At 44.8% G+C, this 20,704-nt stretch overlaps 1 protein-coding gene across 1 annotated transcript; it reads right to left on the bottom strand.

Annotated features, from left to right (window-relative positions):
• Nucleotides 1-6,209: 6,209 nt before the first annotated feature.
• LOC149336247 (uncharacterized) lies at nt 6,210-18,536 on the bottom strand. The gene is made up of 5 exons (XM_089554680.1): nt 18,403-18,536; nt 12,875-13,013; nt 10,938-11,071; nt 8,846-8,951; nt 6,210-6,453 (listed from the first exon to the last, which is right to left on the bottom strand). The coding sequence occupies exons 1-5, from the start codon at nt 18,473-18,475 to the stop codon at nt 6,231-6,233; spliced, it is 675 nt and encodes a 224-aa protein (XP_089410806.1). The 5' UTR covers nt 18,476-18,536; the 3' UTR covers nt 6,210-6,230.
• Nucleotides 18,537-20,704: the final 2,168 nt, after the last annotated feature.

Here is a 20,704-nt window from a genome sequence, read left to right as displayed (position 1 = left end):
TATCTGAAGATGTTCACTCGTTTAAATGGAATACATATAAATCGCTCTTTTTGCTCGAGAGCAAGTTACTCCGTCAAGCTCGTAATGCACTGATTCATTTTTGTCATTTGTTTTTGTTTTGTATTTTCACCGCCACCTGCTCCTCAGGCCACAACAAAGACAATGGTGTTTTCCACAACCTTCCCGCGTTCAACAACTCTTCATAATTATCTTCATAATTAGATCATTGCGTCAAGGAGATTCATTTGTTAAACAAATTTCACGTACGTCAATCTTGATTGTTCCTAATGTTTGAATGTGCAAGGCACCCTGGCCCTGGCATATGCCATTCCTCCAGAGGCCAACGACTCTTGTTCTGCACCAGGGCGTTCGCGGGCCGCAAAGCGACCCTCCTGAGAACCGAATAACGCCTAGAATTCAGTATACAGCATGCAGCCCGGGACCCGTCCGAAGGTGGCTTGCTTTAGGTGAGAATAAATGCCCCGCTTATTTCTTGCGAGTATCTTTCCAGATTTTAATATTTTCACGATACCGATTACTACTGACGGAAATCACCTATGGATTAAGCGCAAATTCAAAGGCGACCCCAAGCAAATGTTTCGGGGAGGCAGAGCAGCGCCGCATACATCCCCTGGCGGGAGAGAAAGAAAACATTTATTTCCCGACCTTGGTCCGTGTCACCATCTTAAGTCGGAGAGTCAGAGACCATATCGCCCAACACGTGGGCGATATGGGCAAAGAACAGTGGCCACAGTTTTGGGCGGAGTGCAAAAGGAGTTTCGGCCCCCAGGCCCCCAAGCCACAGCATTGGGCGTAGCGCAAAAGGAGTTTCGGCCCCCAGGGCCCCAATCCACAGCATTGGGCGTAGTGCAAAAGGAGTTTTGGCCCCCAGGCACCCAAGCCACAGCATTGGGCGTAGTGCAAAAGGAGTTTCGGCCCCCCGGTCCCCAAGCCACAGCATTGGGCGGAGTGCAAAAGGAGCTTCGGCCTCCAGTAATGGGTACCTGGGAGGGCAGGGTCTGCGCTGGAGGCAGTGCACTCACTCTGTGGCACCCGAGCAGGTCCTGTATATGTTTGTGTTGTCAGGATGGGCACCACATGCACGACAGCGGGGGTGGTCGGAGCTCTTGAGTATACATGTATGGCTTGGTCGTATACAGGTCCACACGGTAGATAATTTTTTTTGCGCTTGTCTAAAGTCGATTCGCGACAAGTAACGAGCGGAGAAGGGAGGAAGTGGCGGGTGTGTTGAAGTTCTTTATCTCTTTACTTTCGTTCTTTTCAGTGCACTGCTCGCTCATCCTTGTGGCTGTAATCATCCAGCCAATGTGACGGGTTGTTCGGGGACGCGTCGCGAGCGAGAGCATGTGCCCGGTAGTTCCCTTCTATTCCCTGGTGACCGGGGACCGATTCCAGAAGGACGGGCAGGTGCGAGTTTTGGTGAAGGGAGGTTGTTTAGCTGGGTGTGGATATGTACCTACCTGTGTCGTGTTTGAAGCAAGACTTGTGAGACAGCATAGCTCAGACAGGACGGCTTTATTCCGTGATAACGGAAACGAAAAAAAAAATGCGCTCCGGTGGCTGGTGCAGCGCGCTTTAATAAGCCACCTTATCCCAGTGGGCAAGGAAAAACGGAGAGAGAGCATGACCGAGGCGATGTGGTCACAAGGCTTTGGTAGCGTTTCGCGATACCACACCGTGGAGCATGTCGGTGCCGAAGACACGGAGGCCCGGAGGATGTTGCCTGCCCATTCGCTGTCTCAGTTGTAAAGACTGCTACTCTAAAATGAACTGCGCACAGATTAAAGGACGAAGAAAGGAGCAGTTGGAAAGAAAAATTGTCGAGGCTGTTGCCATCTTGAGATCGGAGCCAGATAAGTGTGTCAGCACGCCTTCTGCGTCCATTTTCCAGAAAGATTTAGCGTTTTTAAGCATGAAATGCTTTTAGCTCTCGTTGTCGGCAGTGTGGTGACGTCACGCCGAGACTGAGAGCCAATATCCGGGCACTGAATTCCACACATCCGGGAGCTGAAACGAGAGCATCCGGGCACCGTACGAAATTTAACGAGACTCTCTTAGAGAGAGGGCCGCTTAGAGCAAGAGGGGAGCTCCAGGGCGAGAAGGCTTTAGGCGGAAAAATTGCTTCCGCGCCGTCCCCCTAAATGGCGCCGCGGTCCCACACACACGCATGTAAAAATCGGCCGCTGGGCCTTCAGCTCATGACGTTTCCCCCTCTGGCAGGCAGATGTATACACGCTCGCGGAATATTCGAACGCGCTGCATATACATTCTTGTCAGGCCTGCGTCTCGTCGTGTCCGCGTACGCTTCTGCATCGTTCTGCATTTCAATGCCGCCATCGTCACAGCTGCTTAAGCCGAGCAATGGAGCCTGACAGAAATCGGATACAGCTGACGAGGCAGGGCGGAAGAGATTCCCCAGACACTCAAAGGAAACGATTGCGTCCACATGGACCTGTGCACAGTATGTGTGGTGCGGTGTTTTAAACACTAGACCCATTTCAAGATTTTGACTAGTACCATCTACAACCAATGTGTTATGCCCGTAAACATTTCATGCTTACTCCACTCTCGGTTACGGAAGAGGCAGAGATTTTTATCTCTGTCTCTCTACGTTGTTTTTGCTTGGTTTTGCGCACGTTGGTTGTGTCATCCTTGCTCGGTTTCTTCCCTTTTGCCTACTCAATGTTTTCCTCATAGTTGCCATTGAATTGTTTTCTCATGTTTCATCTTCATTTTCCGATTGTTTGCCAGATTACACACGCGGCTGATGCATATAAGCGCTCCTGTTTTTCAATAAATGCTCAGTTGTCAGTACCACTCTGTGTTTGCGCCTGCCTCTGTCCCGTCCAGTTTTGCGGTTTTGCTCCTCACGATGACCTACCAACTGGCCTACAACCACGTCCTTCCAAGTCACGGAAGGCGGCAGCTGGCTCTCCGAGCGCACTATGATGGCGTTAGTTTGATTAGGGTGGTGAAGGATCGAAGGATGAGGGAGATGAAGACACGCGTTACAGCCATCGTCGCCCAAAGCAACGCAGTACTTCAGCAACAGGTACTCCCAATACTCTCTTCCTTTCGCCGGGCATGCAGGTCATAGAAGCATATGCAAAGAGGCGCTTGTTTATTCAAATTTAACTCGCAATTACTGCCACACGAACAGCAGTAAGAATTTCAAGCTGGGCTAGTTAACTGGTTTACATGCTTGGGTGATTAACACCGCGAAGGAACAACAAGGACGAAGTAAGAGACACGACGAGTGCTGACTTGCAGCTGACACTTTATTACAAATAAAGGCGTCGAAGAAAAGAAACACTTTACACTAATCATACCCAGGCGTCTGAAAAAAAAAACCCCAGAAAATGACATATATAGGATTAAAACAACTCTCAAGTAATATCCAGGACAGCAGCTTGGGCATGTTGGTTATTCATTTGTGACGGAACAGCGCAAAACACCGGGACAAGAGACAAGCGCTGACTTACAACTGGTTTTTATTTCGAAGAAACACTGCTTCTTATACCTTCTTCCCCCTCAAAAAAACACAACAAATGCGTCACAACCATATCGTTAAAGCGTCCAAAAAAAAAAACATCAGATAAATAATCACAGAGATTTATAATCACATTTTTAACATTTCAAATTCTTTCTTAGTCAAAGCAACAGACGGCGTGCTGACACAATCGTCGCGCAGACTCGCTATCGAAGCTGCCTCGATTATTTCCCTGACTAACTGGTCTTTGTGATTAGCCAAAGCTTTGCATTTCTGGAAAACAGGTGCGCAACTTGTTGAAGGGCAATCTCTGCAATGAATTCCCAGGTTCCGGCAAGCTTGCTCGAAATTAGTTTTGTGTTCTAGTAGCCTTTCGTTCATGCACCTACCAGTCTGCCCTATGTATTGTTTACCACATGCCACTGGCAATCAATAAACAAGGCCTTCGGTGCACTCCACAAAGGGGGTTCCACAAAGGTCGACTCCACAAAGGTCGGGTCGGAATTGACTCGTCTGCACAGACTCCTCCTAACAAACTCAAAAGTCTGTGCAGACGAGTCAATTCCGACCCGACCAAAAAGAAGCAGGGATGCACGATAAAGCATCGAACCCCCTTTGGCTTTTCCGTGGAGCTCTCGTATTCCCTCAAGTAATAACTGCAGTAATAGCTTGCCTGCTGAATAGGACATCGAGAGCCTCGAGACTGGCAGTCTTGATACCATAGGTAGCATACGAGGGTTCTCGCACTGCTTCCGCCCTCACTGTCCGGACCTACTACGTCCGCCGCTATGGATGATGGTGGCGCTGGTGAACACTTTCAATGACCAGTTATACTACACATAAACATCCCCGAAAGCCGAAGATATGCCGGCCGTCGCCGTAGCTCAGTTGGTAGAGCACCGGACGCGAAATTCGAAGGTCGTGTGTTCGGATCCCACCGGCAGCATGGGGTTGTGTTTTCTTCTGTTTTATTGATCTACGACTGATAAAAGTGTAAAAAGTAATACAAAAATTGGCAGAGGCTTAGCTTGGTTAAGCCTAGTGGATTGCGAAAGCAAGCACCCAGATCAAGAGGTGTTGAACGCATTCGCCTGGCTGCATAATATGCACGCCGTTTAGCTAAACGTTGTTCCCGCTCTTCATCCGCTTCTTCCGCGCGCCGCCGCTTCTTAGCTGCAGCACATCGTTGCAGCTTCACCTTGTACACATCATCCGACATATCGTGGAGGATTCGCTGGGACGATTGCGACGAGCCGAGTTGGGGCCCCGCTTTTCCACAGCTGGTATGACGTCACACATAGGTCACGCTAAAGGTCAATGGTGGATTCTCCGGGACGACGGCCAAGAGCGGAAACCTCGAGCAGTATTGCTTTCGCAATAAAAAAAGACATCCACTATGCCACTTGGTTTCGACGACTGTTGGCTTCCGTCATTTATGTCATAATGAGCACCTCTTTACATTCCCTTGTCTTCTGAATTGTCCTATTACACTTGTCCGAAACAAGAAGATGCGGGGGCTGGCTCTGCATGACGACGCTTGCTCAGGAGGGAACCAGTTAAAGATTTTAGAAAGGGAAGATAAGAAGGGATGTCGCGTTTCAACGGACACGGTAGGCTTAACCTCGGTATGCGGTAAAGGTGGTAATCCAGTTGAATCTTTTCCTCCAAAGTCATCGGTGTGAGAACCTATACGTGTTGTCGTCGCCGTATAATGGACTACTGCGCGCTCCAAATGATGAGAATGCCACGAAATAAATACAGCGGGACCGGATATTTCGTAATTTTTCCAGCCCCAGCCTGCCCAACGTTGCCAATGTTCCTTTGCGAATGTTTCTTTATGCAGTGGAAAAGATTCTGTAAACAAATATACGTGGTCTCTCTTGGCCCTACACTTCGCTTTAGTCGCTAATTTTTTTTTCTTGCTCAGCGGCCAAGTTTAAAAGCTGTAATGGCGTTAACGATAATTAGCTGCGCTTTAGCAAAAAAAGTAAAACATCTCAATTTATGTAATGATTGGGTGATTAAATTTAAGGTTTCCATGGTCTGTCATTTCTTGTTATAGATGTAAGGCAACCAGCATATCAGAAGCGTGCATTTTGTAACTCCGTGAACTCCAACCAACTCACCACTGAATCCTTTAGTCTTAGTTTTATTTTGCTGATGACGTTTCATTTAGTACAAAGAGTATATCAAAAACCACAGCGCCAAAGGCATAGAGCTACGCCCGTAGATGCAATTAGTAGACGTAAAGCAACACTGTCCAGATGCCATCCTCTCGCAAAAAAAAAACAAAAAACTTCGTGAGCATTCGTGCTTGCTACACGAAATTCCATGTCTATCGTACCCCGACGTCCTTTCTTTTGTGTTTTCTTTCTCCGACAGTGGGGTGGTAAAGTACTCGTATCGATTCGGAAATATACTAAGACCGAATTACTAATCGCACCGCAGAATAAATAAAAAAAGACCATTTCTGTGCGGGAACAATAAAGTCTAAGTGGCTTGATGAGATTCACTGGTCACTGACCATGGTCAAACAAAAACAAAAATGCCGTCGAACCCTTGACTAAAGTCTAAATGGTATCTTCTGTTCTGTTAACAAATGCAGCCTCCCAGAACTTGACGCAACATTAAGGCTAGTTCGCTTGTTGCAACCTGTTTTGTTGCAGACGGAAAAGCAAATAAACACACAAAGGCAAAGTTATGAAAGAAGACGCGTTTATTATGACTTGGCCACTGCCCGCCCCGTGAGAATGATCCCTAGCGCGCCAAAAACGAACGCCTGCGATGCTGTGACGGTTCCCGTCCCGCTGGAGAGAACGTCACACAGGAATAGGTTGGACACTGCGGAGAAGTACCGCTTGAAGATCGGCTTTTCCTGCTCGTACGGGTGCTTGCACTCCTTGACGCCGTCGTCGACGCACCTGAGAGAGCCCTCGGTGAACCTGGAGACAAGTAGAAGAGAGAAGTATTTTTCTTTCTTTCTTTCTTTCTTTCTTTCTTTCTTTCTTTCTTTCTTTCTTTCTTTCTTTCTTTCTTTCTTTCTTTCTTTCTTTCTTTCTTTCTTTCTTTCTTTCTTTCTTTCTTTCTTTCTTTCTTTCTTTCTTTCTTTCTTTGAGACAATTTGCTACAAATTGGCTCAGGAGGCAATAGCAAAAGGCCCGGATGGGGCCTGACTAGGCTATGCCCCCCTGACAGCACAGGCAGCACAAGTGTACATATGATTATACATCATAAGCAGACCGAAGTACAACACATCAATACAGAGTACAGAAAGATATACACCGTCTTAGGTTACACTCTAATCTCTCTGTAGAACGAAAAGGAAAGTAACTTATTTGAACTGTAGTAATACAAAAACAATTTCTTACGTACTGCATCAAGTTTATCAGTAAACAAAAATGTTTCACATTTGAGTATTGCGTGTGGCCGCCATTTTACATTTAAAGCGCATTTGAACGAGATAGTGTTGCAGAAAAGACAGCGTCTGCGTCATTGACCATGAGCGAAAATTGCACGAAAAATCTCCAGAGAAGCAACCTAGGTGGAAGGTGGGAGACTCGCCACGGGACTGGGAGTAAACTGCCCATCATGGCAGGTTTCAATTCAATTAATGACTGCTCGGGAGAGGTTGTTCGGGAAGATTAATCTGGGTCTCATAAGTTCTACCAGTGGCAGCACCTGCCATCGCAGGGCAATGGCGCATCGCTTAACCGCTGCACCACTGCGCCAGGAGTGATATGAGAACTCCCCGGGATCTATGAATGTAAACTAGAGAAAGACCAATTCCGCATATATGGGCATTAACTCAGTAACGTCCTCACGTCATGCCCTTAAAGTGGAGCTCAAAAGTCCCCTCAAATTTTTATATTTTTACTGTTCACATATCTTAAACTTTCTGGGCCTGACAGGACACGGGGTGGTCAAATTGAAACCTTCCTGGAAAATTATGGGAAATTAGGCCAGGCAAGTAAAGTGCAACCCGTACCAAAGAAGTGCAACGGTTGTTGCCTATCGATAACTAGAGCGTGGATATTATCTCGTAATATGTAACGAAACACATATAACTCCTATAATATTTCAAGAACGAATCAATGAACGTTTAAAGAGACACTTCGAGAATTTGAAGCTCGCCTAATTGACCGATCCCCGAATTCTAGCGAGATAGACGCTGCTTGAGCTTAAAATAGATATTTTATAAGCTGGAGAATGCAAAAAATAAAAACAAAATACCCGCATCGCTGCCACACGCGTTGCGACGACTTTTATGGCGTTGGTTCTTGTTATTTTCGCGCGCAAGTGAGGCTAATTCACACTGCCAGCAACTTCCTGACTGAGTTCACAGCAAGTTTTTCAGCATCAGCGCCATAACTCTGAACCACTTTCTTGAGGAAAATGTTCCGTTTTTCTTCCAGAACTTCGACCGTATCGGGACATTGTAAGTTATCTATGACTGTTGTTCTTGCATTGTACGTAGTATTTCTGCCAAAATAAAACAACCAAACCTATTTTAACTTGATGCTTGCGTCGTTTGCAGTTGAACAAACAATGATACAGCCATAGAAAGCGAAAAAATCGATTTTTACTGCGAATAAAATAGAGAGCAAGTTGTTTTGGATGTCCACTAAATATAATGAAGAAAGATAAAAAAAATTGCGAGGACACTTTGGCAACTAAAGTGTTGAGAGGAGAAAGCTGAGGACATTATGCCGTCACGACTTCTGGTGCATGTGACGTCACATCGATCCCGTGGCTACATCGATACCCAAATTATGCATCTTTCGGATATATTAAGTGTTAATTACGCCTAATTACATTTTCCCATCTAATTTGACACAAATCCGACGTTTCTCCGACAAATCTGTGGCTATTCTCACTATGCCATGACGACTTCCGGTGGAGGTGAAGTAACACAGTTTCCGTGGCTGTATCGACGTCCGCGCTATTTCGACGCAATTTCGACATTTTTGACTATAAATTATTAACTGATTAATCTACAGTCATCAAACTTGGCTTCTAGGTTCATTTTTACCTCCTCTATCTGAAGCAGCCATTGGTTTTCTTCTATCTTTTATAGTTCCCGAGTTAAACGCGTGTTACTCGCTCTGCTAACGGACGACAGGTTGAGCCATTAAAGACTTTCGCCTTAAAAAAAAACTAAGGCAGGTCCTCTTGAAGGAAACCTTTCCATGAAGAGTTGACGTTCGCTTTTTCCAGCCAGAGCGCCTTGAGGAAGACTCAGTATAAGTGCAAGCGCCGTGCATGTTCCAGTTAAATCCGGCGGCGGTTGTATATACGGTCGTGGTACTAAAGGTGCATGAAGTGTGCTGCACTTACTTGCACCAGTATTCCCGAGGGTTCGCTCCCGGTGCCGGCTGAGTGGGGCTATCCACACACTTGTGCATCCGGTCGTTGTTGAGGCACACCGAGATTCGTACGAGCGCTGCGTTTTGTGGCAGAACACAGCAGCGCAGTTAGTAGAGCGCTGCACCAAAAGTTCACATCTTCAAAAAAGAAATTCTGGAAGCGTTATTAACTATCATCACCTTCTTCAACCAAAGCGCTAGCTGAGAAAAATAAAAGTTGCTTTAAAAATTGCGTGGACACACTGGCAACTAAAGTGTTGAGAGGCGAAAGCCGAGGACACTATGCCGTGACGACTTCCGGTGGATGTGACGTCACACCGTTCCCATGGCTATATCGATACCCAAACTGTACATCTTTCGGGGATCTTAAGTATTAATTACGCTCAACTGCACATTTCTCCATCTAATTTGATACAAATCCTACGTTTTCTCGACCATTCTGTGACAATTTTCACTATGCCGTGACGACTTCCGGTGGATGTGACCTCACACCGTTCCCGTGGCTATATCGACGACCGCGCTATTTCGACGTAATTTAGACATTTTTGCCGATAATTAATTAACTAATTAACCTACAGTAATCAAACTTGGCTTCCAGGCTCATTTTTTCCTCCTCTATCTGAAGCAACCATTGGGTCTTCTTCTACGGACGACAGTATGAGCCACTAAAGGCTTTCGCCTTAATAAAAATATGGTTGCGAGCTCTGTATTCAAGACCTGAACTTTTGTTCTTTCTTCTGTAAATGGGCCTTTTCTTCTAGGCAATTTTTTTTATGAAGAGATGGTCATTCATATTTTCAAGATTTATGAAAACGTTTGAACTGCCAAAAGCGCAATATCCGGCTGTGTTATTTCTTTCATAGCAAAACATCTTTTACTCGTTACGTTAACTTCGATTAATAATAAACTACAGCAGAGAAGAAACAGCAGCAACGAAGGGACATCTGCTCCGGTACAGAACGACCCCAGGACGTCCACCGGATGTATAAGAATGGAGCTTTGAGCCGCACCACCGGACGTTACTGAACTTCCTTCGAGAGACCAGTGTGCTATTTGGGAGCAAAGTTTGTGGGACGCGAGTTCCTGGGAAAACGTTTATTGTAGCTTCACCTCGCTACCCAGTCGCTCACCTCGCACCCCAGGCCTTTAATAACTTCATACGATATCAGGCGACTGTGTAGCGAGGTGGAGCTACAATAAATGTTTATCCAAGAACTCGCCTCCCGTAAACTTTTGTCCCGATAGTACCTATGTTTGTAAATAATACTTTATGCCACCAGGCACACTGTCGCAATAAAAAAAAATTTAACACAAGGACAAGGATGAGCAGCTTCGTAATTGTCTGTGTGCTCCTTCGCTGTCATTGTTTCTTCTCTGCTGCAGTTTATTACTAATAATGTACCAACTAGCTCAGCAATCCACCTTATTATGTTAGCAATAGGTTTTTACAGACTAGCTCTGGCGTATCTTCAAAGTTCTTGCGTGCAGCTAAGACGCATGTCGAGATAGTCACCTCCTAACTTACAACTCTGCAGAAAGGTACATGTCCAGCAATTTTGGGGCAAAAATTTTGAAAATTGGAAAACTGTAATACTTTTATGGAAATATTGAATCATTTTCTATTCTTCTGATATGCAGCAAACTCTTTCTTTTAAAGTGCTTCCATCGATCGCATCGAATAGTTAATACTCTCATTGAAAGCCAATGGGAAACGGTTTTGACGATAGCAAAAGCGTTAATAGAAAAAAAAATTCAAGACTACCGCCGAGTGACCCGCGGATATATTGATTGTTGTAGTGAAATCTTACATTGTATGAAAAAATTGCGTTGACAAAAGGATTCTCGACCAAAAAAGTTTTTCTCCAGAATTGTTGGGTACGCTACAGTCTGCAGACTTATAATAATAAGTTCATATTTTCCTACTTCATTAGCACAAATTTTTCGGGGGTCTGAAATACTCTACATCTCTGAGTGTCTTCCATCCACCGAGTCGAACGCCCTGATCAAATTTACAACGTAATTGTAACAGCCCATGCTTTCATTATAATTTTTTTTATAGTTACCTTGGAGGGATTCTGAGTTGCACGCGATGTCCCTGATCGCCCGGTAGCCGTCTTCAGAGCGCACGAACTGGTCTTTGAACCCTTTGGTACAGTGGCCGATGTTTTGCTGGCAAGGGGACACAGGCGTGAAGGCGCTGTAGAAAAAAAAACAACAACATGTAAGCTTAATCGGAGTCACATATAACACAGTATCGGAATTCAACGATCACAACAAGAAATCAGGCTCTGATGACCACAGGCTTGAGAGGACACAAGTAGAAACAAGTAACTAGCCGCAGTTTACATGTGGAAGAAGAAACGTGCTTTTGCCTTCGACATTGCCTTGGACACTTAGTAACTTTTTGTAACACATGTAAAGACAAGACATAAGATTATCTCGTTTCCATTGATAGGCTGAGCCACTGTATGGACACCACGTGCCCATGCTTACGACACTACGAGCCCTGAAGAGATCCTTCAGCTTCACAGACCCTGTCTACATCGCTTAATGTAAACAAATATTTTCTGCGCATGTTTTAGTCCACATGGATACAAGTGGCTGCATTGCGAGGCCTAATAGAAACAAACTATTTTTTGGGATGTGGTTCCTTTCCTTCTGCCTCCGCGGTGGCTTAGTGGTTAAGGCGCATGGCTGCTGACTCGAAAGACGCGGGTTCGATCCCAGCAGCGGCCGTCGAATTTCGATGGAGGCGAAATTCTAGAGGCCCGTGTACTGTGCGATGTTAGTGCACGTTAAAGAACCCCAGGTGGTTGAAATTTCCAGAGTCCTTCACTACGGCATCCTCCATAGCCTGAGTCACTTTGGGACGTGAACTATAAACTTTAATTTATACCTTGATATTCTATTTCTTTTTTAACTGTTCAATATGTAAAACCTCAACGAAAATCTTGGAGTTTCATTTTTAAGCTTCTCTATTTTTGTAACAACAAAAACTTTACCCATCGCAGTGTTGACAAACCTACCTCAAGGTCTTCATGTGACGTACCCATTTTTGTTTTTCAGTTCTCAAAAATTCTTAACTAATGCAACCTTTCTTTCTTGAGGTGCTAAAACCTCATTTTCGCATAGTTAAATTATCTAATAGATCTCATATTGTAATTCTTCTTGAGGTTTTTTTTTCTAGAGAGCTAAAGGGAACTGTCGAAATGAAAAATGAACGTTCCCAAGTTCTACAGTTCTGGAAATCTAGCAGAACTTTTTGCTGGGCTAGTTGGTCCATTCTGACATTGGTGAAAACAGCGCGAAAGAAGAAGCCCGAAGGCGAAACGAGGAAGTGACAGGAAAGAGCGCTGACTGACAACTGAATTTATTGAGCGAAACTCGCGCAATATATAGGAAGGCAGTGCCAAAGATAGTCAGATGCAGTCAACGTCACATGGTGCAAAGAGCTTTCCTGTCACTTCCTCGTTTCGCCTTCGGGCTTCTTCTTTCGCGCTGTTTTCACCAATGTCTACAGTTCTGGAATTGTGGAAAATATTTTCAGCCAAGACTTTTACAGAACTTTCTGCTTGATGCATACACCGTTCCTTTTTATTCTAAGCGAAATAACTTCACGTAAAAGGTTGCAATTATCGACCAGGAGATGTTCCTCACTATATATGATTTAGCCGCCGCGGTGGCTCAGTGGCTATGGTGCTCGGCTGCTGACCCGAAAGACGCGGGTTCGATCCCGGCCGCGGCGGCTGGAATTTCTTTGGAGGAGAAATTCTAGAGGCCCGTGTACTGTGCGATGTCAGTGCACGTTAAAGAACCCCAGGTGGTCGAAATTCCCGGAGCTCTTCACTACGGCGTCTCTCATAGCCTCAGTCGCTTTGGGACGTTAAACCCCATAAACTAAACTAAACTATATATTATTTGAAAGGGAATGTTTAACTTGGGCTCGAGATTGAAGCTCCCTCTGAGAGTGAGGTCCTCGAGGCACTATGCTCCGACCTACCCGCAAGCTTCGCTGTAGGCTGTCTCGTTGTAGGCGCCATCCGGTCCCGGGATCAGCTCTTGCCGAAAGAGTACCGAGCTGTACTCGCGGTAACAGATGAACACATTTCCCGCGTTGCATACTCCCGTGTCTGGCGGACCTGCAGGAAATGAAAACAACGTCGTTGAAAAACGTGTCAGGCGTAAAAGTACGAAATGTATACAACGGTCTGTATGAGTAGTCCCTTTCATCCATATATCTGAAACAAAATACAAAATGGAAGAGAACAGAATCCAAAATTATGAGATGCATCTTCTGTTTGGACCCTAATATTGCCATTTTTTTTTTAATGAACTAGACCGTTCTATAGTGGGAACCACTGCTCAAACTTTCAATTTTTCCATGCGCGTCTTACGTTGCAGGGAAAAAAACTGACTTCTCATTTGGTGATATCTTTGGTGATATCTTTGTCTCCACTAGTTGGGAAAAAATGAATTCTTTTTCTGAATCAGCAGTGGTAATTGTCGAAAATCGTCTACAGGCAGTGACCTTTGCAATGACGTTTTCTCTCTTCGTTCCGTAATGTCCTTTTGTTACTGCATCAAGTTTAGCAACAAATGTTTTAGTCCTCCTGAGCACCATGTAAGTAAATCAATGTTCACGTCTGACCAAAGGACTAAGCAATTACTGGTTGCAGTTCGAAATAAAACAAAAACGCCGACTGAAACACTGGCTACACGAAAAAAGATTTTAGGGTTAGATATACTGTTCAAAAGACAAGAACGATTCTCTTCTTAGCGTCGAAGGATCCACCTGAACATAAACTATTTAAATTCAAACGCCTTTACCCTCCCCCTCATCCATCACTCACGGTGCCGGAGTTTCGCCTTCTTCGGCACATTCAGATGAATGCAGTTATCACCCCGTCCCACCTCTTCCTCTATCGCTATCGATTGGACCCTTCCTGTCTCAACTGTCCCTGTACCCATGCGGACTTGGCCCATTGCCTCTTCTATTGCCCGGCTGCTCAGCAGTCGGGCTCCTACCCCCCACCCTCTCTATCCATCACCACCTGGCTCGACTGGCTTGGCGCTGAAGGGGAAGAAGAACAGCGGTTTCTGGTCGCCTAGGCGGTCGACATGCTCGGCCTATAAATTATGGTCGATTAAAAGTCTTTTACTACTTACTACTACTACTTACTTTTTTAAACCAACTTGCTTTTTTCTCAGATGGAGCAGTAAGATGAGGCGCTCCGCTGAGGAATGCTGCATTCTTGGAGTCCGTTAATGTTTTCTATTTGACCACAAAGGACTGTACCATTCCAATGTCTTCCTTTTTCCTTGCGTCTTTGCGAGAACAATTTGTTTTTGTTCGGGTTTCTTAACTTGATAGCCGCGATCGCCAATTATCCATGGGTGCCCTGTCTAGTGGCACGCAAAGATTTTCCACATGCAGGGCAGCATATCGAACGAGGTGCTCAAGATAGGACGGAGTTGCTAAGCTTAATTGCTTTTGAGCTTCCGCGTTGTCGCATTTGTTTGCTGTCATTTGTATCGTGCCTAAATACCCGTTTGTTGACGTCGGGTATTAGCCTAAGCAAAAACCTTTGAAGATTGTAAAAAATCATGCTGCCTTAAGCACTTTTCAGCTTGCCGCCACTTTGGCAGATTCCTAGAAACGGAGGTTTCGGCTGGCGGCTGAAGCTGTTGGATACAACTACTGAACTCTATGCTTTGAGGGCATCTTTACTCTTTGCTTGCGGTTGTTGCGACCTGTTTTTTTTTTTTCATTCTCGTTCCCATTCGCCTCTATCTTTCCTATTCACTTTCATTTCGCTCTAAGCTTAGTATCATCCTAAACTTTCACTTATAAGGTCAGCCTCTAAACTTGCTCATAATAAAACTTTTCTTCTATCCTGGTTTCTCTATAGTCTACACAAAGAAGGTAGAAATTGTGGTTACATACTTCAACTTGATCACAGAGCGTAAACCGGAGTAATTCTCCTGTGCTTTACCCCCAGCCTCACCCCCAGCTTTCGCCCCCAATTTCACCCCCTTGCGTTCACCCCCAGCCTACACCTTCAGCTTCACCCCAGCCTTCTATCTTGCACACCTGTTATACTTACTTCACAACTTACAACATATATATTAAATGCAGCAACGCCGTCCGTGCTTTCAACGGCAGGAAGGCAATAGGCAACGACACAACAACACTAGGCAACGACACAATCTGTGGCATCATTTACTAGAAGTTTAAGTTTTCCCTGATTTCTTCTTCGTTTTTGCATTTAGTTGTACTTGCTCATCACGTTTAAATACTTTTGTTACTGACTAGTTGTTATAGTTGCACTCCGCATTATTTTCTTTGTTTACAGCCGATGAGCGGTTGTGTAATACTGTTGCTTCTTTGTCAGACCTTTTTTTCCTGCACTTATGAGGCCTGTGCTCCGTATTTATTTTCTGTTTATTGCCGATGAGCGATTAATCACTCTAACTTTTATCTCTGAGCTTTTTGCCTGAGATTTTGACACTTGTACTTGTAATTTTCCTTTTTTTTGTATTCATATACCCACCCTGCTAAAATCCCTTGTGGGATTGAAGTATTCGTAAATAAATAACTAATAGCGTAAGGAAAAGAAAGAGGACGCAAAGAGAGGGATTACATACTGCGTTTACAAGCTGTTTTTTGGAACGAGCTAATTAGTAACGAAAAAAAAACATTATATTAACTGGAGCAAAATCGTGGTTTGAGCTAGTTGGTACATCTTCAAAACTTCATCAGCGCTGCGACGAAGAACAAAGACAGAGAAGGAAGGACAAGGACAAGCGCTTCTAACAACTGAAAGTTTATTTGAAAAACAGATTATATGCACGCAACTGACAACCCAAACCGCCTGCGCTTCCCGCAAAAAGCACCCAAAAGAAAGTTACGAATCTAGATACAGCAGGCGCTTTGGGTTGTCAGTTGCGTGCATATAATCTGTGTTTTTTCAAATAAACTTTCAGTTGTTAGTAGCGCTTGTCCTTGTCCTTCCTTCTCTGTCTTTGTTCTTCGTCGCAGCGCTGGTGAAGTTTTGAACATTATATTACTGTTGAAAAATATCAAAACAAGAAAGTTCTGTTGGGCCGTATTAAGTTTAGTACCGAGGTATGAGATGTACTTGCACCAGTGTTTGAAAGAAACGGTATAGCTGCCTACCACTGCGCAAAAGCTGCGAGGACCAAACGAATGGACAGGCGAAAGGTGGCGGTGTAACTGCTGAATGGCTTCGAGTGAGCGGATCTCTGCGCGAGTGACACTATAGCGCGTGACGGGTTTCAGGGATTCGGGCCCATCCAGGCGGAATTCCGGGTTATCTGCAAGCGCTGTTTGTCGATGCGTGCCCCACGCAAACAGGCTGGAGGAAAACAGAATAACCTTTTCCTGGCAGCACTAGCATGCCATATTTTCCTCACAGTTCACTAATGGCAAGCTATATCTGCGCGGATGTCACGAACGATTAGCCGAGATCATTTTCTTCAATATTTAAAACAGTTTCGAGACGGTGTCATCGTAATCTTTTGCACAAATTGCTACTTGTCGCCACTTTGTCTTCCTTGCTGGATTTATTTTTCATGATATGGCCCCTTTACTCTACGGCCACCTAAATACCTTTAAAACCAGAAAAAAATCTGAGAAATAAACCAGCTTGTACTAAAAACTTTGGTATATCCGAGAAGGTTCGAGCACGTCTATCTGCAAAATATTCATTTTTCTTTAGATTCCACCTCGCCTCTCCTTGAAACGCCACTAGCCATCGAGCTTGTAGCAATTTGGTGAAACAAATCTGTATTTGAAAGACAGCATGCTGGGGACGAAGCAAGCACTTGCGCTTGAACATTTTTTTTTTTTTGTTCGGAGGCGGTGCCATGTTTTGAGCACGTTGCATACAAATAAACAAAATCGTGGCATGGCTGCAAGAAACGACGAATTTTTTTTTATAATTATAGTCGTTCCTCCAAACATTTTACTTCTGACGGTTCTGATCCTCAAAAATTAATAAATACCAAGCCGGCATTCAGCAGAAGGGATAGAGCTTTATTTATGTGATCTCTTTACAAAGGCGCCCAAAATTCCGAAAAAGCTGCATGTTCTAGGTTGCGAGACAGCTCTCGGCCCTTAGTGTCCCAGTTGACCTCAATCTTGCAAGGACTTAATTGAAAGTTTCGACATGTAATCTATCAATTTTTTTTATTTGATCGTTACGAGCAATAAAATTGAGTATACGTATCATTTCCTCCCTGGGTAGTGAATACACGTTTTCAGCACTACTAATGAAATTTTCCATGATAAAAATATTTTTTTTGGTGCGAATATCTATTGAAACAACATATTCACATTTATGGCCACTTCCCAAGCATTCCGGAGAAACTACTCAATTATCACTGCAGCAGTGACGAAAAACTGATGCAGGAAGTTCTACGACGACTTACAGCGTACTGAAGCATATTTTTCTACTGTAAAGATACTATAACATAGCAGATGTGTTAGACATTCTAACTAGAGAAGAAACAAACCATTCAACAAGCCGATATTTTTTCCTGCAATTAAATGTTAAAGTTTGCGGTGAAATATCAAAATTTCCGATTTGGCTTAAAACATCATCCTATATATGCAGTCGTCCTCCCTTGAATCAGTGTTTGTCAAAATCTACATTAAATTCCCGCTTCCTAATTAAGCTAAGATTACTTGATTTTGTTCCCGGCTCGTCAGCATTTAAACCAAGGTTTGGAAAGAGTTTGCGGCTGTACGAGATATGCAGATGACCTACCCCCGGTTCCCGAAATTTGAAACATAGTTTGCCGAATCTCCGTTACAACCATACTTGTTACCTATCTTTTCTGTTCTCCTCTTTAAGACACTTATTTCTCATTTTTTCGTACGAATGTTTCAGCCTAAAAGTTCGTTATGGTGTAGCGGGTATTTTCCAACAGGAACTTCTGGCTAGGCCGATGTTCCCGTACTTTCGATAGCAAAAATTTATGGGATGCCTGTGCGCTGAAAAAGTGCATCTTGGGAAACTCGCGAAAGCCAATTGCCTTAAATGCCTACAGCTATGAAGGGCCACGGATGCTTCATGTGTTGCTAATATTAATACCAGGTGACTGATTGCGTGGCAACACTGCCAGAAATTTGCTCCAAAACACACTCGATCATCTCCATAACTTTTGCTGCAAACTATACCCACCTCAAACTTCGTCCCTTTACTGCGCCGATTTTGTCCTGACTACTCCTGGTAGCGCTAAGGTAACAAAGTCTTTCAACGCCAGATTAATGCGTACAAATTGTCCTTGCTTGTAGCATATAAGTCAAGTAGAAGACGAGCTATCTTGCAAAGCAGGCAGCCGCGCTCAAAATCAGCGAACTTTCTGCTTAAAGCCACGTTCGCCTGTTTGTACAGGATGGTCTCAGAACTACGTTCGGACGACTTCGATGCTTAACAGGTAGAAAATCACAGCGCCCAGCCAAACTAAGCGAAATCCTCAACAGCCACGAATTCCGAAACTCACCTTGACCAAAGACTAGCAGAGCATGCAGCGAAAGAGCACAGACGAACAGCGTTGTCGATGCGTACGATTCCATGGCTGCGACTGGCCGTTACCGATCGCGCACTGTCGATGTGTTCACTGTGCTCCAACCGCGTTCTGGGCGTCAATATATGCGATGCCACCGGCAGCGCCAACGACACAGGGACGCTTCCTCTGTCGTCTCTGCTGACGTCACACGCTGTCGACGACGCGGCGTAGGCGTCTGCGGAGTCGAACTGTCGCGTCCTGTAGGATCTGTACTTGGTGATCGCCGAAGCCTTAACTGCAAACCCCAGCAAGCACAGATAATTGGCCCAATATAGAAATGTACTGGCAAATGCCGGTCCTGTAAATGGCCATTGTGAAACTATTCATTTCCAATATTTAGCCAATTCCCAGTGCTCCTTGGGAGGATGGACCCAGGCTCTCTGCACGTCTTCCGCTGTACATTTCCACGGTCGCTACACATCCGTATGTCTCTCGTCACAGGACCCATCGGCTGTGACGGGGTTAGTACGTACGCGTAGTGCGCGAGGGGTGCTGAGGAAACTGGTTGAATTAACGAGAATTCACACGAAGGAGTGCCCTACATGTTTCGGAAGTACAAAGCATCGAGGGAAGACTTTATTGTTTATTTCTTGTTGCAAAAAAAAAATGGATCTAATAAGGAAAGCTGAACAATTCGAGTAATGTTGTAGGAATTGTTCGGTATATTCACGTATGCAAACTGAAATTACTTGCTTTATTTTGTTCAAAACATTTATTTAATTACTTCATTCATTCGGCGGATATTTCCACCGCCTGGGGTTCTTTAACGAGCGCTGACATTTCTGTGCGATGTCAGTGCACGTTAAAGAACCCCAGGCGGTCGACATTTTCGGAGCCCTTCACTACGGCGTCCCTCGTAGCCTGAGTTGCTTTGGGACGTTAAACCCCATAAACCAAACCGTTCAGGAAAAGAATGAAATGTTAGGGAGAGTTTTTGTCTAGTTGTTATGCAGGCGTTACATTTTTCTGAGCAATGAAACCAGGAACACCTGACGCTCGGGCACTGTCCGAACCTTCCTTCCCTCTACTACGCTTGCATCAATACTTCCCATCCCCACTACTTCCAAACCACCACTGGGGCTGTCTCCCAATGCTGCGAGGTGTTTACAAGTTCTGAAAAATGTGCATCAACAGGATCGAGAACACGTACTTCGATAGAACATTTCGAAAGGCACAGTACTGGACAAAAGCTTATAGGATGCTATTTGCCAGAAAATTTAGTTTTGCGCTCATATGCAAGCTAGGTAAACGCAAAGCATAGAAACATGATGGAACATGCGTGATCGATATGCTAGAATGAATACCAGCTGACTGGCAAGGGAGGCAAAGCAGATTTCTTAAGTGCATTAGCACTAGTTCCCCCACTCGCCAGCTTCGCCATTGTTTGTCTGTCCTTTCCCAGCGTGCCCACTGTGACAGGTGACAGTTCAGTTAATGATTGGTCATTACAGGTTGAACGGGGAGAACAGCCTGGGTATCACAAGCTCCTCCAGTGGCGCCACCTGCCATCGCCGGGCAGTGGCGCATCGCTTACTCGCTGCCCTACTGCGCCAGGAGCGGTATGGCGACTCTCGGGGATCTATGAATGGGATGCAAAAAATGACAAATTCCGCATATATGGGCATTAACTCATCAACGCTATAACGTCATGCGCTTAAGGCTGGAGCTTAAGTCGGAATTCGCCGATTTTCCTCTGAAATCTGCTTGACCTTGAAAGCAGAGCCTCGAACAGAACCGAAGTGCTAGAGCACCTCATTCGTATTAGGTCTAACTGCGCTAAACTATCCGGCATTTTTTTTCCCGCAATGCCCCGTCCCGTACCGTAAACATTTGTTCGTGGCTGGATTTCGCAATTTTACCATTTAGTGGTAGGCTTTCTTGAGGAGGTTTTATCATAAAGGAGGTTTTGATGGTGAAATATTTTACGGCATTCCCCAAGAAGGAGTAGATTTGTTATAAGGGAGTAATTACTCACCGGCAACCACCTAAGAGCAGCCATACATCTACAAAGGGAAGCTATATAGCTTCCTTCAGAAACTTCCTCAGAAAATTGATCCCGGTCCGAAAAATTTGTCCTGGTCCGGACCAGAACGAATTTTTCTTTAACTACGAGGTTTCTGAGGAATCTCTATAGCTTTCTTCTGTAACCATATATGGCTGCGCTTGGGTGGATACCAATGAATAATTACCCCCTTATTAGGAGGCTATGATATTGTTACGTGATGGCTGTAAGCAG

The sequence above is a fragment of the Amblyomma mixtum genome, chromosome 7 (assembly GCF_055824585.1).
Source record: "Amblyomma mixtum isolate Tamu chromosome 7, ASM5582458v1, whole genome shotgun sequence".
In the NCBI taxonomy this organism is placed as follows: domain Eukaryota; kingdom Metazoa; phylum Arthropoda; class Arachnida; order Ixodida; family Ixodidae; genus Amblyomma; species Amblyomma mixtum.
Note: the sequence above shows the minus strand (reverse complement) of the source record. Positions and strands in the feature narration are given on the sequence as shown.